Source organism: Moschus berezovskii, chromosome 20 (assembly GCF_049115385.1).
Source record: "Moschus berezovskii isolate FMDL1 chromosome 20, NW_MosBer_1.0, whole genome shotgun sequence".
Classification (NCBI taxonomy): domain Eukaryota; kingdom Metazoa; phylum Chordata; class Mammalia; order Artiodactyla; family Moschidae; genus Moschus; species Moschus berezovskii.
This window is the reverse complement of record NC_142479.1, coordinates 42,446,519-42,462,060: the sequence shown is the minus strand read 5'-3', so window position 1 is coordinate 42,462,060 and position 15,542 is coordinate 42,446,519. Positions and strand designations below refer to the sequence as shown.

The 15,542-nt window shown below is 47.6% G+C and overlaps 1 protein-coding gene and 1 pseudogene across 4 annotated transcripts in view; one reads left to right on the top strand and one right to left on the bottom strand.

The window, feature by feature from the left end:
• DNAH9 (dynein axonemal heavy chain 9) overlaps positions 1-15,542 on the bottom strand; it is a 297,242-nt gene that overhangs the window by 266,277 nt on the left and 15,423 nt on the right. For all 4 annotated transcript variants that reach the window (XM_088828905.1, XM_088828906.1, XM_055407299.2 and 1 more), the window contains exons 5-6: positions 8,820-9,031; positions 7,479-7,712 (exon numbers count right to left, since the gene is read on the bottom strand). In XM_088828905.1, coding sequence (XP_088685031.1) covers positions 7,479-7,712; positions 8,820-9,031 — 446 coding nt within the window. The remainder of the gene's footprint in view (positions 1-7,478; positions 7,713-8,819; positions 9,032-15,542) is intronic.
• LOC148774701 (nucleolin pseudogene) lies at positions 12,027-14,369 on the top strand (annotated as a pseudogene).

Genomic DNA, 15,542 nt, shown 5'->3' with positions numbered 1-15,542 from the left:
TCCAATTCTCCTTTTCCTGATCTGCAGATGAGTTACAGAGTTACACGGGAAGTGCATTTGTACAACTTCAATAAACGGTGTGTATGCGCACTAAGTCACTTCAGTCTTGTCCAACTCTTTGCGACCCCACGGACTGTAGCCCACCAGGCTCCTCTATCCATGGAATCCTCCAGGCAAGAATACTGAAGTGGGTTGCCATTTCCTCCTCCAGGGGATCTTTCCTACCCAGGGACTGAACTCGCATCCCCTGTGACTTCTGTATTGCAGGCAGATTCTTTACCTACTGAGCCATTTGGGAAGCCCTCAATAAATGGTGAAAAGTGAAAAAAAAAAGTTAAAGTGTAGTCACTAAGTTGTGTCTGACTGTAGTCTGTCAGGCTCCTCTGTCCATGCAATTCTCCAGGCAAGAATACTGGAGTGGATTGCCATTTCCTTCTCCAAAGGGGTTTTCCCGACCCAGGGATCCGACCTGGGTCTCCAGCATTGCGGGCAGACCATCTGAGCCACCAGGAAAGCCCTCAATGAACAGTAGGCACTATAATTAATTAGCATCACCTCAATGTCATTAGATCAGGTTGGTGGCTAAGAGATGTGCACAGTAGCTGATACTCAGGTGCTCCTTTCCAGGTGGAAGCCACAAATAAGGAGGGGTCCCAGGCAGCTGGCTGGATTGACTGGGTCCTATTCTTCTGAAAACTGTGCAACCTTTAATGGGGTGATGTGGCCCCACAAACAGCAAGCCTGTTCTCAGGAGAGGCCGTGCATCTTAAAAGAAATGTCTTCAGAATTCATTAACAGCGAACACAAAGCAGACATTCACAGATGAGAATCTCAAAAGGTCATTGGGAAAAAGACTGTTTTCTTTACCTTCTGAAGGCGTTCGACCTTATGCAGCTAATGGTCTCCTACGCGACCGAGCGCTCAGGCCTGGCTGAAAGGGAAGCGGCCCAATTAGACCCGAATGAAAGAAGCTGGCGGAGGGGCTGGAGACATGGAAAGAGCGAGGGAAACGTGGTAGCTTAGGTCAGCTTACTACCTAACTGCCTGCTAATCGCTGCGCATGGAGCCTCAGCAGGAAAGCATCCCACCTCCAAGAGAACCACAGCTTTACAGCAGTTTCATAGTGAAAGAGATGGGGGTTCTCTCCAAGCTGCTTACTTATTGCATTGTTGGAGGGGAGAGGCTGGGGGTGGAAACACAAGCAGGGCAGCTGCAGAATCTGCAATGTTACAGCACAACAAACTGCATGTGTGTGTGCGTGCGTGTATTGCCTGCAGCGTTGTGTACACAGTGTATGTATGCACACACGTGTGTGTGGTGAGTGTGTATGTGCAATGTGTGGGTGGTGTATGTAATGTGTGGGTAGTACTGTGTGCATAAGTGCAGTGTGTGTCTGTATGTGTGAGTGTGGTGTGTATGTGTGTGTAGTGTGCTGTGCATAAGTGCAGTGTGTGTCTGTATGTGTGAGTCTGTATGTGTGAGTGTGGTGTGTATGTGTGTGTAGTGTGCTGTGCATAAGTGCAGTGTGTGTCTGTATGTGTGAGTGTGGTGTGTATGTGTGTGCAGTGTGCTGTGCATAAGTGCAGTGTGTGTCTGTATGTGTGAGTGTGGTGTGTATGTGTGTGTAGTGTGCTGTGCATATGTGCAGTGTGTCTGCATGTGTCGTGTTGTGTGTCTATGAGCAGTGTGTCTGTATGTATGTGTGGTGTATATGTGAGCGTATGCATGTGTAGTGTGGTGTGCGTGTACGTGCAGTATGTGTCTATGTGTATGGTCTGTGTCGTGTGTGGGTGCACGGGTGCACACTGAAACGCATTGCAGGAAGGCAGCATGGGGAAACAAATCCAGAGGCAGTGGAAGACGTTTCCATTTGATTTTTGACTGTTCCTTTAAATTGCAAAGATTGTATATACTTTCGGGATTTCCTTAGTAAGGCCCTTTCATGGAGTGGGAATTATAATTTTACCCAAATGACTTATTCAGGAAAAAAAAGACTGAGAAATCATGTGGTAAAAATAGTGTGTGCAAATACAGAGTAGTTTGTTGGGGCAGAAGAAAACCACAAAACCAGTGTGGGACTCTCAAAAGGGAGGGAGGGAGGCAGGGGAACAGATCTTGATAATTGCTGGGAGACGTCTGCGTTTGGTGGAAAGACAGTGCTTGGAGCCCTGTACCCTGGGGTATGAATCCCAGCTAAGCCTTGCTGAGCCTACGACTCTGGGCAAGTTCATTTTTGTGTCACACGTAATGGTGCTCATTTGTTAGAGGTACTGATACCCAGCTCTTTCCAAGGTTGTAAGGTTGCAGCTCTGACACGAGATTGGCTCCTGAAAGATGTTAATTCTTTCTTGGTCTATTCTTCCTTTTCCTCCAGAGGCTGGCTCTCTAAGAGATTAGCTGCATCATGTGAGGAAGAGGAGGAGAAGGAGGACAAGGTTTGCAGAGAATGCAATTAGTCCACATGCCTCTGCAGACAGACCTGCAGGACAGCTCAGCAAGTCAGCACCTCTGGCCAAGCAGTCCTGCCCTCACCTTCATTTAGCAGGTGCCCAGAGGACTGATGCTGAAGCTGAAGCTCCAATAATTTGGCCACCGGATGCAAAGAGTTGACTCACTGGAAAAGAGCCCGATGCTGGGAGAGGTTGAAGGCAGGAGGAGAAGGGGACGACAGAGGTTGAGATGGTTGGATGGCATCACCGACTCAATGGACATGAGTTTGAGCAAGCTCCGGGAGATGGTGAAGGACAGGGAAGCCTGGCGTGCTGCATGCAGTCCATGGGGTCTCAGAGTCAGACATGACTGAGCAATGAATAGCAGAAGAGGGGAAACATCCATATGCACAATAAAACTTTCTTGTTTCAAAGATTAAAATAAAAAACCCACAAAAAAAGGTCAGGCAAATCAGAGGGGAAAATAGAACAATGGAGATTAAAAACCAGCCCTAAACAACCTCACCCTTGTGAGCAGGCAGAGAGGGAAACGCACTGAAATCATTTTATTAACTTGGCTTCATGTATTCATTAATTGCAGCTGCCCATGTTTTAGGGGCCACAAAGTATACAGAACATCAAGATGAATAAGGCTAGGTGCATGCTAATTCTTGCTGGAGAGAAGCAGATTAACCCCATCCCAAGCAGGCATCGATCACAGAGATACACAGAATGTTAACTAAAGGGCGCTGTGAAATATGCTCACAGCCGATCGATAGCCTGTGTCTTGCTGCACTGAGCGGAGTGGGGAAGAGACAGGGAAGACAGGGGCCAGGGGGCATATCTGAGCAAATGTTTAGGAGATGAAAGACGAGAGAGGGAGAAATGTCCGGACGACGGAAAGGAACAGCCATAGGAAAAGGCAGAATCAGGGAAATGCAGGGTGAACAGTTAAGAGAAACTAAACAAGAGAAAGAGGAAAACAGAGAAGGGAAGAGAGACCAGCAGAAAAGGAAGAGGGAGGAAGAGGGAAGAGGGAGGCAGAGGGGAAATGAGTGGACAAAAGAAGTGGAGGCATTTGGCCCAAGAGCAGAGAAGTGAACCAGAGCCAGGGACAGAAAACTTACCAGGGGAACAGGAGCAGGACCGGGTGACATTCAACTCATCTTCTAATTAAACTGGGGCAACTGCCTTTTGCTTTTTATGCATCTGTGCATTGATTCAGAAAGAAAAAGCAGCCAGAGAGTGGCCTCTTGCAAGGGTAATGACTCCGGGGAGGCCAGTGGCCAGGGCCGCTTGTGGTTACTGAATAAACCCAGCAGATTAGGCGCCCAACTTCAGGATAGCTGTCTATATGCAAAGTCACATCATTAGCGTGTGTGCAGGGCCCCAGGCTGCAGCCCAACAGCCTTGCAGAGCTGGGCCTTGCTCCCTGGCTTCCACAGTGAGGACCAGCCTCGGGGCTAGGGAGACTGTGAAGGCAGTTGTCTGCCCTGGTCCCCACGGTGGCCAGGGGCAGGCAGGAGCGAGAGTCTCTGTCACCTCCAGTTAAAAGACAGTGAACGTGCTGGTGATGGAGAGGAGAGGGATGGAATAGAGAAGAAGGAGAAGAGAGGCTGCTCCTCAGGGCTGTGGTGGAAATGGTGCCAAAAACAAAGCATTTAGGAAAAAGATAGGCATCAATTATTTATACTCTCTGTGATCCCAGAGAAGGATTTAAGGTGCACCTTTCATAAGATCTAGGGTCTGGCCTTCTGGCTCATGCATTTTCTCTGTCTCTGTTCCCACCTTCACCAAGTCTTCGTTTCCCCAGAGAATTCCTACTCCAGTTTCTAAATTTATTTCCTCTTGTGCTCCCCACTTTCTCAGAGGCCTTCTGGGTTAGGAACCCCTCCTTCTTGCTCCCAATATCACACCAATTTTGCTTTTATCGGGCTTCCCTGTAGCTCAGATGGTAAAGAATCTGCTTGCAATGTAGAAGACCTGGGTTCGATTCCTGGGTCAGGAAGATCCCCTGGAGAAGGGCATGGCAAACCACTCCAGTATTCTTGCCTGGAGAATCCCATGGACGGAGGAGCCCGGTGGGCTACAGTCCATGGGGTCGAAAAGAGCTGGACACGACAGAGTGACTAACACACACACTTTGCTTTTATCATGGCACTTAATATATCTCAGTGAAGCTTCAAGATTTTGTTGCCTTCCCATCCCTGGATCTCCTCCATCAATCTCTGCCCTTTTCATGTCTTCTGGTCCATGGGCTTTTAAAGGCAAAACTGTACCCTTGCCACCGTCCTACCCCTGGGGCCCCAGCTCAGAGCCTGGTGCCTGGTGCCTAGAGCATGGAAGTGCTGGAACCATGCTTTGGGGGCTGAAGTGAAGAGATTCCGTCTCATCTTCTCTAATCCTCATAATCGCATGGTCTGTGCCATGCGATTATCACTACCTCCTCTCAACGCAGCCCTTCTCTTCACCCCAAATCTCTGCTGATCATGGATAGAAATACGCTTCTGATTCCTTCTCAGTCTCCTTGGTTATTGTCCTGATCTTGAACTTGCCCCTGCATCTCCCAAATTAATTTTAAGATAAGGATATATTCTGTTTTGTCATACCCACTACTCTCCCTGCAAAGTTTCATCAGTGAATACAGAGCTGCAAAGTATGCAAACACACGGCAATCACACTAAATCCTGAAGAGGAAAACAGTCAAAAGAGAAAGGCTCGTGTTTTCTTACCTTGGCCCTTAAACTAACGTTCACATGGACTTTTAAACAACTGGGGGAGAAGAGTCGCGACTTTGAGCAAAAGTCGTATTTCATTTGTACAGGGACTCATGCTAGTCTTGGGCTTCCCAGGTGGTGCAAGCGGTAAACAACCCACATACCAATGCACGAGACACAGGAGACTCAGGTTTGATCCCTGGGTTGGGAAGATCCCCTAGAGAAGGAAATGGCAACCCACTCCAGTATTTTTGTCTGAAGAATTCCATGGACAGAGGAGCCTGGCAGGCTACCATCCATAGGGTTACAGAGTCAGACACGACTGAAGCAACTTAGCACTCATGCTAGTCACGTAGTTTTTGGAGCCACCTTGATGGTGGGAAAGTGGAGAAGTTCAAAGTAGTGGCTTTGTGGGCATGGCCAGCTGCATCCAGGTCAACTCATTGGCCATTTCCCATGAGACCGCTAGCAAGAAGATTATGGGTAATTTGAAAACTATCTGAATTTGTTGGCTGATTCCTTGAGACTTCTACCTGAAACTATGATCAGAATTTCCTAAACTTCTGGTAGAACTACCATCTGCTGCTGCTAAGTCACTTCAGTCGTGTCTGACTCTGTGTGACCCCATAGACGGTAGCCCACCAGGCTCCCCCGTCCCTGGGATTCTCCAGGCAAGAACACTGGAGTGGGTTGCCATTTCCTTCTCCAATGTGTGAAAGTGAAAAGTGAAAGTGAAGTTGCTCAGTCGTGTCCGATCCTTAGCGACCCCGTGGACTGCAGCCTACCAGGCTCCTCTGTCCATGCGATTTTCCAGCACATGATGACTATTCTAAGTAAGTTACTGAATCATGGGTTCTTCCAGCCAATGCGAGGCTGATCATCCTGTTGCCTTGGACCTCTTCTTACTCTGCGTTTTGCTGTTTTTCACTTGTTCACTGTTTCATTTGGTCATCCTACTTTTAGGCATACAGACGTGAAATAAAGAAAAGAAAGGCCAGATGCTGACCTAATGACATAGCCTGGGAATTGCAGATACACTGTAATTTTCTTCCTGCATTCTCCATATATAAAATGTAATGAAAAGTCGATATAAAAGAGAACTTAATTGCCATTAGAGAATAAGATAGGATTGCCACATACCTTGAAAGGCAACTATTCTTAAAAATTAATTAACCTGATAAATATTTGCTTCTTCCTCATTATTTTCTGTTTTTGAAATCTTAAATACTACACGTTATTTTAAAAACTGAAACACAGCTGATTTACAGTCTTGTGTTGGTTTCAGGTGTACAGTTAAGTGATTCAGATATATATGCACATATATACACACATACACACATACATATTTACATACACATATATATACATACATATTTACATACACATATATATACATGCTGCTGCTGCTAAGTTGCTTCGGTCGTGTCCAACTCTGTGCGACCCCATAGACGGCAGCCCAGCAGGCTCCCCCGTCCCTGGGATTCTCCAGGCAAGAACCCTGGAGTGGGTTGCCATTTCCTTCTCCAATGCATGAAAGTGAAAAGTGAAAGTGAAGTCACTCAGTCGTGTCTGACTCTTCGCGACCCCATGGACGGCAGGCTCCTCTGCCCATGGGATTTTCCAGGCAAGAGAACTGGAGTGGGGTGCCATTGCCTTCTCCGACATATATACATACACACACATATATGCTGGTGGTGGTTTAGTTGCCCAGTCATATCTGATTCTTTGCAACCCATGATTGTAGCCCGCCAGCTTCCTCTGTCCATGGGACTCTCCAGGCAAGAATACTGGAGTGGTAGCCATTCCCTTCTCCAGGGGATTTTTCTGACCCAGGAATCAAACCTGGGTCTCCTGCATTGCAGGCGGATTCTTTACCAACTGAGCCACCAGGTAAGCCCTGGTGGCTTATATACACACACATATACTTTTCATATTCTTGTCCCATATAGGTTATTACAGAATATTGAGTATAGTTCCCTGTGCTTTACAGTAGGTCCTTGCTGATTATCTATTTTACATATAATGGTGTGTACCTGTTACTCCCCAAACTCCTAATTTATCCCTCCCCACCTCCCTTTCCCCTTTGGCAATCATGTTTGTTTTCTATGTCGGTGAGTCTGTTTTCATGCAGTAAATCAGTTCATTTGCATTATTTATTTAGATCCCACATATAAGTGATATCGTATGGTACTTCTCCTTCTCTGCCTGACTTCCTTCACTCAATATGACACGCTCTAGATCCCGTCACGATGCTGCACATGATGACATTTCGTTCTTTGTTACTGCTGCTACTTTTTGGATCCTGGGGTCCTGACGGGAGGGGAATACTCACCTGCACCATGCCCAGTCGCCCGAGGAAGCCATCCAATCGCACAAAGATCAAAGAGGACTGGAAATCCCACTCGCGGACTTCCTGGTTCTCTTTGAAGTAAGAATGGAGATTCTCCCTTCTGTCCTGAAACAGCTGCTTGAAGAAGCTCAGGGTATCCACGACCACATGCAGTTTCCTCTGACTTTCTTCCACCTCACCTCTCAGGAGGTCTTCTGGGCAGAGATAAATAGAGGCCTGGAGGGCAGACAGGTGAGTGGCACTAAGCCTGGCTGCAGGTGCAGGATGGTCCTCAACTCTGCCCAGCCTACAGCTCTTCACTGAGCGACTGCCCAAGCAACTCTTTCCAGAAGCCTAATACAGGAAACATCAGACCCCATTCTTCAGTCCCACAGAGGGACTGGGACCTGGGTCCTAGCCTCGGTCAGCGACTGGCTCAGGGACAGTGAGTGACCAGTCAGAGACAAGGAAGCACAGTGAGACTTCTCTTGGGACAGCTGAGGCTGGACAGGTGTCCTTTCCAGGCTTTTGTTGTGATTCCCTGGCTTTCTGGGCTCCCCTAGTGGCTCAGATGGTAAGAATCCACCTGCCAATGCAGGAAACACGGGTTCCATCCCTGATCCAGGAAGATGCCACATGGTGAGAAGCAACTAAGCCAGTGCATCACAGCTATTGAGCCTGTGCTCTAGAGCCCAGGAGCTGCAACTATTGAAGCCGAGTGCCCTAGAGCCTGTGCTCCACAGCAAGAGAAGTCACCACAACGAGAAGCCCGTGCACTGCCACTAGAGAGCAGCCCCTCCTCACTGCAAGTAGAGAAAAAAGCCTGAATGCAGCAGCCAAGACCCAGTGCTGCCAGATAAATAGATAAACAAAATCATATATATATACACACATATAAAGATCCTTAAGGAGGTTGAAATTCACCATCTCTATCCTGTGCCCAAACCCAGGTCCTCCAAAGTACCCCAGCAGGATTGAGAACTTGGGAGTTACTGGCTATGATGATAAAGCAATTCAAGGCTTAGAATCTTCTGCTAAGTCTCCTCAGTCATATCCGACTCTTTGCAACCCCATGGACTGTAGCCTGCCAGGCTCCTCTGTCCATGGAATTCTCCAGGCAATACTGGAGTGGGTAGCTATCCCCTTCTCCAGGGGATCTTCCAGATCCAGGGATTGAACCTGGGTCTCCTGCATTGCAGGTAGATTCTTTACCACCTGAGCCACCAGAGGAGAACCCTTTGGGCCCTCATTATTGCTCTGGAGAAAAAAGATGCACACTCTACTCTTCTTGTGACTTGGACCATCCAGCCCCCGGGGTGAGGTTGGGGACTGCTGGGTGCCCACCTGCTGGACCAGAAGGTTGCAGATCTCCTGCAGCAGCACCGTGAGCCGCCCAGGGCAGCGGTAAGACTCACACGTGGCCCAGATCAGGCAGACCACGTGCAGCAGGGGCTGCAGCCAGGGCTTCACGTTGGGAAACTCCAGGCTCTCGAGGCTCTCCAGGTGACAGCGCAGTGGCACCAGGTGAGTGTAGATGTCCTGCGCCTCCGTCAGAGCTGGAAGGAATGGGAGACAACCCATCACAGTATCAGCCTGAGGCTCACAGCCGCCAAGCGGAGCCCTGGGGCCTGGGTATGAAGGATCAGAAAACAAGGATTGTGATCTCTTCCTGGGCTGAGGGAGCATACAGGGATGGCCAGCTCTTGAGAGGAAACATTGAAATCACAGGCACCTTGGGCAGCTGGGAGAGGGGTCTGAGGAGCCTCTCTTACAGAATTCTTGTATCTGGACAGCCTCCTGGCCCTCCCAGCCCCAGGCCCTCTGATGCTGTGTGTGTAGAAAATGCTTGGTGACTGTTTGCTGGTATTACCTCTGAGGTAATATGGGACAGATGACAGAGGATGGGTTTGAAGAGTCAGAAAGATCTGCCTTCAAATGCCGATGCATCAAATGTGTGACCTCAGGCACGACTATGCTGTCTGAATCTCAACAACAGGCTGAACAGTAGCTCATGGAAAGGGTCCTTGTGAAGGCAGCAAGATGGTTAGCTCAGTGCTTGGACCAAAGGAGGCGTTGCGTGCATGGTCACATCTGTAATAAACACTTGCCAATAAAGAATCTCATTGAGCTCTTAAGGAGGACAAGTCACAGGGAATGGAGAAATAACTCAGGTTGATTATGGCAAGGCTCTGCTGGTCTTCAAAGCCAGGAAAACCTCCTGCCATTTCCATTGAATGAAGCTGAGGAAAGAGAGCACTTTCCATCTGCCGTCCTGTGGTGGGCAAGAGGGGAAAGGAGGAAAACCGTACCTCTGGGTGCTAATTCTGCAGATCCACTTAGAGGGGACGCAAAGGCCCAGAAACAGGTGTTTAGGAAGGCTAGTTCTTTCCTGCTCAGGTAACCCGGCGCTGTCATGTGACAGCAGATGGTCTTGGGTTATTTTATGTGGATGAAATAAAAGAAACTAAAAATATATATACTGTTTAGTAAACAGTTTCAATATACCAAAAACCATCCAACTCTCAGAAAAACTCATAGAAACGTGTGAGGTAGCTTCATTATTTCCACTTTGTAAGCAAAGGAATTAGGACCTAGGAACTTCTCTGGCTGTCCAGTGATTAAAACTTCACTCTTTTGATGAAGGGGGCATGGATTCAATCCTTGGTCAGGGAACTATGATCCTGCGTGCTGCGTGGTACAGCCAAAAAATAACAAATTTCTTTTTCTAACTTTTTGGAATTGTTGCATGCTCAGTTGTGTCGACTCTGCAGGACCACACAAGAACTGTAGCCCTCCAGGCTCCTCTGTCCATGAGATTCTTTAGGCAAGAATACTGGAGTGGGTTGTCATTTCCTCCTCCAAGGGATCTATCTATCTTCCTGACCCAGGGATAGAACCTGCATCTCCTGCATCGGCAGGTGGATTCCTCACCACTTGAGCTAGCGGAGAAGCACAATAAATAGATAAATAAATAAAACCACTGTACCATCTGATAAAAATTGCTGAAAATTAAAAAAAAAAATTAAGACCTAAATAACCTGCCTTGAGTCTACCAGTAAATTGGTCAGCCCTACCCAGCTGAGCAAGAGCAGCATTATACCCAAGTTTATTACATTGAACCTCTGGCTTGATGGTTGTGGGTCTCACTGCACATGGGAGTTTGGGGTGTGTACATCAAAGCTTGGGATGTATATCAAGCTTTATACCCCAAATGGAGTTGTGGGAAGGACTATGTGAACCCAATTTTTTACAGACAGATGTCATGGTAAATTGATTAGAACAGCAATTCTTAAATGGGAGGGTTTGATGGAAGGATCAGAAGCACTGTAGGGCTGGGGGTGTCAGAATCATTCCAGTGACCACAGTCACTCCAGTGACCACACGCTCAGGCTTTCATCTGTGCCCTGAAGGAAGAGAAACTGAGAGCATCATTCCACGGGGGCTTCCTTTTCATGTTGTGCTTTTTAATAAGAAAAGTCTCCGTGAATCATATAAGTACACACCCCCCTGATTTTCAAGAGCTCCACACTTGAGGGCTGGCTCATCTACTCCAGGGTGCTGTCACCTTGGCTCACAAGGCAGATGAAGAAAGATACAGAGTTAGGGTAACAGCTTTCAAAAAATGCAAAGATAGGGAATATCCTGGTGGCCTAATGGTTCAGTTCAGTTCAGTTGCTCAGTCTGGTCTGACTCTTTGCGACCCCATGAATCACAGCACGCCAGGCCTCCCTGTCCATCACCAACTCCCAGAGTTCACTCAAACTTATGTCCATCGAGTCGGTGATGCCATCCAGCCATCTCATTCTCTGTCGTCCCCATCTCCTCCCACCCCCAATCCCTCCCAGCATCAGAGTCTTTTCCAGTGAGTCAACTCATCGCATGAGGTGGCCAAAGTATTGGAGTTTCAGCTTTAGCATCAGTCCTTCCAATGAACACCCAGGACTGATCTCCTTTAGAATGGACTGGTTGGATCTCCTCACAGTCCAAGGGACTCTCAAGAGTCTTCTCCAGCACCACAGTTCAAAAGCATCAATTCTTCGGCGATCAGCTTTCTTCACAGTCCAACTCTCACATCCATACATGACCACGGGAAAAACCATAGCCTTGACTAGACGGACCTTGGTTGGCAAAGTAATGTCTCTGCTTTTCAATATGCTATCTAGGTTGGTCATAACTTTCCTTCCAAGGAGTAAGCGTCTTTTAAAAAATTTCCTGGCTGCAATCAGCATCTGCAGTGATTTTGGAGCCCCCAAAAATAAAGTCTGACACTGTTTCCCCATCTATTTCCCATGAAGTGATGGGACCAGATGCCATGATCTTAGTTTTCTGAATGTTGAGCTTCAAGCCAACCTTTTCACTCTCCTCTTTCACTTTCATCAAGAGGCCTTTGCGGAGAGCAGGGAGGGGGCGCAGGGCCTCGGACTGATGAGGCGAAACTCCTGCGACGGGCCGGAACGGGGCCCCGCCTCCTGACGCACATGCCGTGCGCCCGGCGGCTTGCGGAGGGACCTGGCCTTGGGGCGGAGGGCGGCGGTGCACCTCGTCTCCGGTCCCGGTCCAGCGAGGCCGATAAAAATCAAGGTGACTCCAAGAAAATGGCTCCTCCCCCAAAGGAGGTAGAAGAAGATAGTGAAGATGAGGAAATGTCAGAAGATGAAGACGATGAGAGCAGTGGAGAAGAGGTTGTTGTCCCTCAGAAAAAAGGCAAGAAGGCTACCACAACTCCAGCAAAGAAGATGATGGCTTCCCCGACAAAAAAGGTTGCAGTTGCCACACCGGCAAAGAAAGCAGTTGTCACCCCTGGCAAAAAGGCAGCAGCTATGCCTGCCAAGAAGACAGTTACCCCTGCCAAAGCAGTGGTAACACCTGGCAAAAAGGGAGCCACCCCAGGCAAAGCATTGGTAGCAACCTCTGGTAAGAAGGGAGCAGCCGCCCCAGGCAAGGGAGCGAAGAACGGCAAGAATGCCAAGAAGGAAGACAGTGATGAAGAAGATGAAGATGACAGTGAAGAGGACGACGACGATGATGAAGAGGAGGATGAGCCAGCAGTGAGAAAGGCAGCTGCTGCTTTTGGTGCTGCTCCTGCCTCAGATGATGAGGATGATGAGGATGAAGATGACGATGATGAGGAGGAGGAGGATGAGGAGGATGACGAGGACGAAGATGACTCTGAAGAAGAACCTATGGAGATTGTACCAGCCAAAGGAAAGAAAACCCCAGTAAAAGCTGTTCCTGTGAAGGCTAAGAGCACTGATGAAGATGAAGAGGATGATGATGATGAAGAGGAGGAGGAAGAGGATGACGATAATGAAGAGGAGGATGACGATGAGGAGGAGGAGGAGGAAGAAGAGGAGGAAGAGGAAGAAGAGCCTGTCAAAGAAGCACCTGGAAAACGAAAGAAGGAAATGGCCAAACAAAAAGCAGCTCCTGAAGCCAAGAAACAAAAAGTGGAAGGCACCGAACCAGCTACGTCTTTCAATCTCTTTGTTGGAAACCTGAACTTCAATAAATCTGCTCCTGAATTGAAAACGGGTATCAGTGATCTTTTTGCTAAAAATGATCTTGCTGTTGTCGATGTCAGAATTGGTGTGTCTAGGAAGTTTGGCTATGTGGATTTTGAATCTGCTGAAGACCTGGAAAAAGCCTTGGAACTCACTGGTTTAAAAGTCTTTGGCAATGAAATTAAACTAGAAAAACCAAAGGGAAAAGACAGTAAGAAAGATCGAGATGCAAGAACACTTTTGGCTAAAAATCCGCCTTACAAAGTTACTCAGGATGAATTAAAAGAAATGTTTGAAGATGCTGTGGAGATCAGATTAGTCAGCAAGGATGGAAAGAGTAAAGGGATTGCTTATATTGAATTTAAGACAGAAGCTGATGCAGAGAAAACCTTGGAAGAAAAGCAGGGAACAGAGATAGATGGGCAATCCATTTCTCTGTACTACACCGGAGAGAAAGGTCAAAGTCAAGACCATAGAGGTGGAAAGAATAGCACTTGGAGTGGTGAATCAAAAACCCTGGTTTTAAGCCACCTCTCCTATAGTGCAACAGAAGAAACACTTCAGGAAGTATTTGAGAAGGCAACTCATATCAAGGTGCCCCAAAACCAAAATGGCAAATCTAAAGGGTATGCATTTATAGAATTTGCTTCATTTGAAGATGCTAAAGAAGCTTTAAATTCATGTAATAAAAGGGAAATTGAGGGCAGAGCCATCAGACTGGAGTTGCAAGGACCCAGGGGATCACCTAATGCAAGAAGCCAGCCATCCAAAACTCTCTTTGTCAAAGGTCTCTCTGAGGATACTACAGAAGAGATGTTAAAGGAGTCGTTTGATGGCTCTATTCGAGCAAGGATAGTCACTGACCGGGAAACTGGATCCTCCAAAGGGTTTGGTTTTGTAGACTTCAACAGCGAGGAAGATGCCAAAGCTGCCAAGGAGGCCATGGAAGATGGTGAAATCAATGGAAACAAAGTCACTTTGGACTGGGCCAAACCTAAGGGTGAAGGTGGCTTTGGTGGCTGAGGAGGAGGCAGAGGTGGCTTTGGAGGCCGAGGTGGTGGCAGAGGTGGCCGAGGTGGATTTGGTGGTAGAGGCCGGGGAGGCTTTGGAGGGCGAGGAGGCTTCCGAGGAGGCAGAGGAGGAGGAGGAGACCACAAGCCACAAGGAAAGAAGACAAAGTTTGAATAGTTTCTTCTATCCCTGTCTCTCCCTCTTCCATTTGAAGAAAGGACTCTGGGGTTTTTACTCTGTTACCTGATCAATGACAGAGCCTTCTGAGGACATTCCAAGACAGTATACAGCCCTGTGGTCTACTTGGAAAATCCGTATAGATAACATTTCAAGGGAGATAACCCTGTTGGTGTTGACTGGATATTCGTATAAACTTTTTAAAGAGATGAGTGATAGAGCTAACCCTTATCTGTAAGTTTTGAATTTATATTGTTTCTTCCCATGTACAAAACCATTTTTTTCCTACGGAGGTTTTTTTTTTTTTTTTTTTTTTGCGTTGGGGGGTGTAAAGGAAAGCAGAATGTTTTATCATGATTTTTGCTTCAGCAATTTTGGGACAGATTAAAAGTCCTAGAACTCTGGTGCCAAAAAAAAAAAAAAGAGGCCTTTGAGTTCCTCTTCACTTTCTGCCATAAGGGTGGTGTCATCTGCATATCTGAGGTTATTGATATTTTTCCCGGCAATCTTGATTCCAGCTTGGTTAGGATTCCATATTTCCACTGCACAGTGCCTGGGTTTGATCCCTGGTTGGGAAACTAAAATCCCACAGGCCAGGCAATGTGGCCAAAAAAAACAAACAAAACAGATTCAAATATAAACCCCAGTTGCACAGAAATATGTGTGGTTTGCTGGTAAATCTTTAACCACAAGCTCTTCTGGGACAAAAGCCTTGATCCCAAAAGCCTTTAGCATTTGCCAATTTCTGGGATGTAAATACTCCTAATCTTCCCACTGTGTCTGATCTCAAGCTACTAACTTGATGTCACTGAGTGTTGGGGAGTGGGTGTTGACAAGGGTTGCATGGAATGGGCTCTCAGGGAACCCAAGAGCCAGTTTCATGGCAGCTCCAGAAAACTGCTGGACTTTACTTCTCTCCCCACATACACGTGCTAAGTAGCTTCAGTCATGTCCAGCTCTTTGCAAGCCCATGGACCATAGCACGCCAGGCTCCTCTGCCCATGGGATTCTCCAGGCAAGAACACTGCAGTAGGTTGCCATGCCCTCCTCTACGGGATCTTCCTGACGCAGGGATAGAACCCATGTCTCTTATGTCTCCTGCATTGGTAAGCGGGTTCTTTACCACTAGTACCACCTGGGAAGCCCTTTTCTACACACGCTTCAACCCCACAAATATCCTGGACTGGCAACAGGGTCGCACGGTGCCAACCCTGCCTCCTAGTGGCCAGAGGCAGGAACGCCCTACTTGGTCTTCACTCCCCTGGTCTTTTCCCTTCCAGGACACCCTTACTTACTGTTCCCAAGGTTCTTTGCTTCCCAGTCAATTGCACTTCAGAAAATCTTGTTCCCACACATTTTTCTACGTTCTTTTAACCTC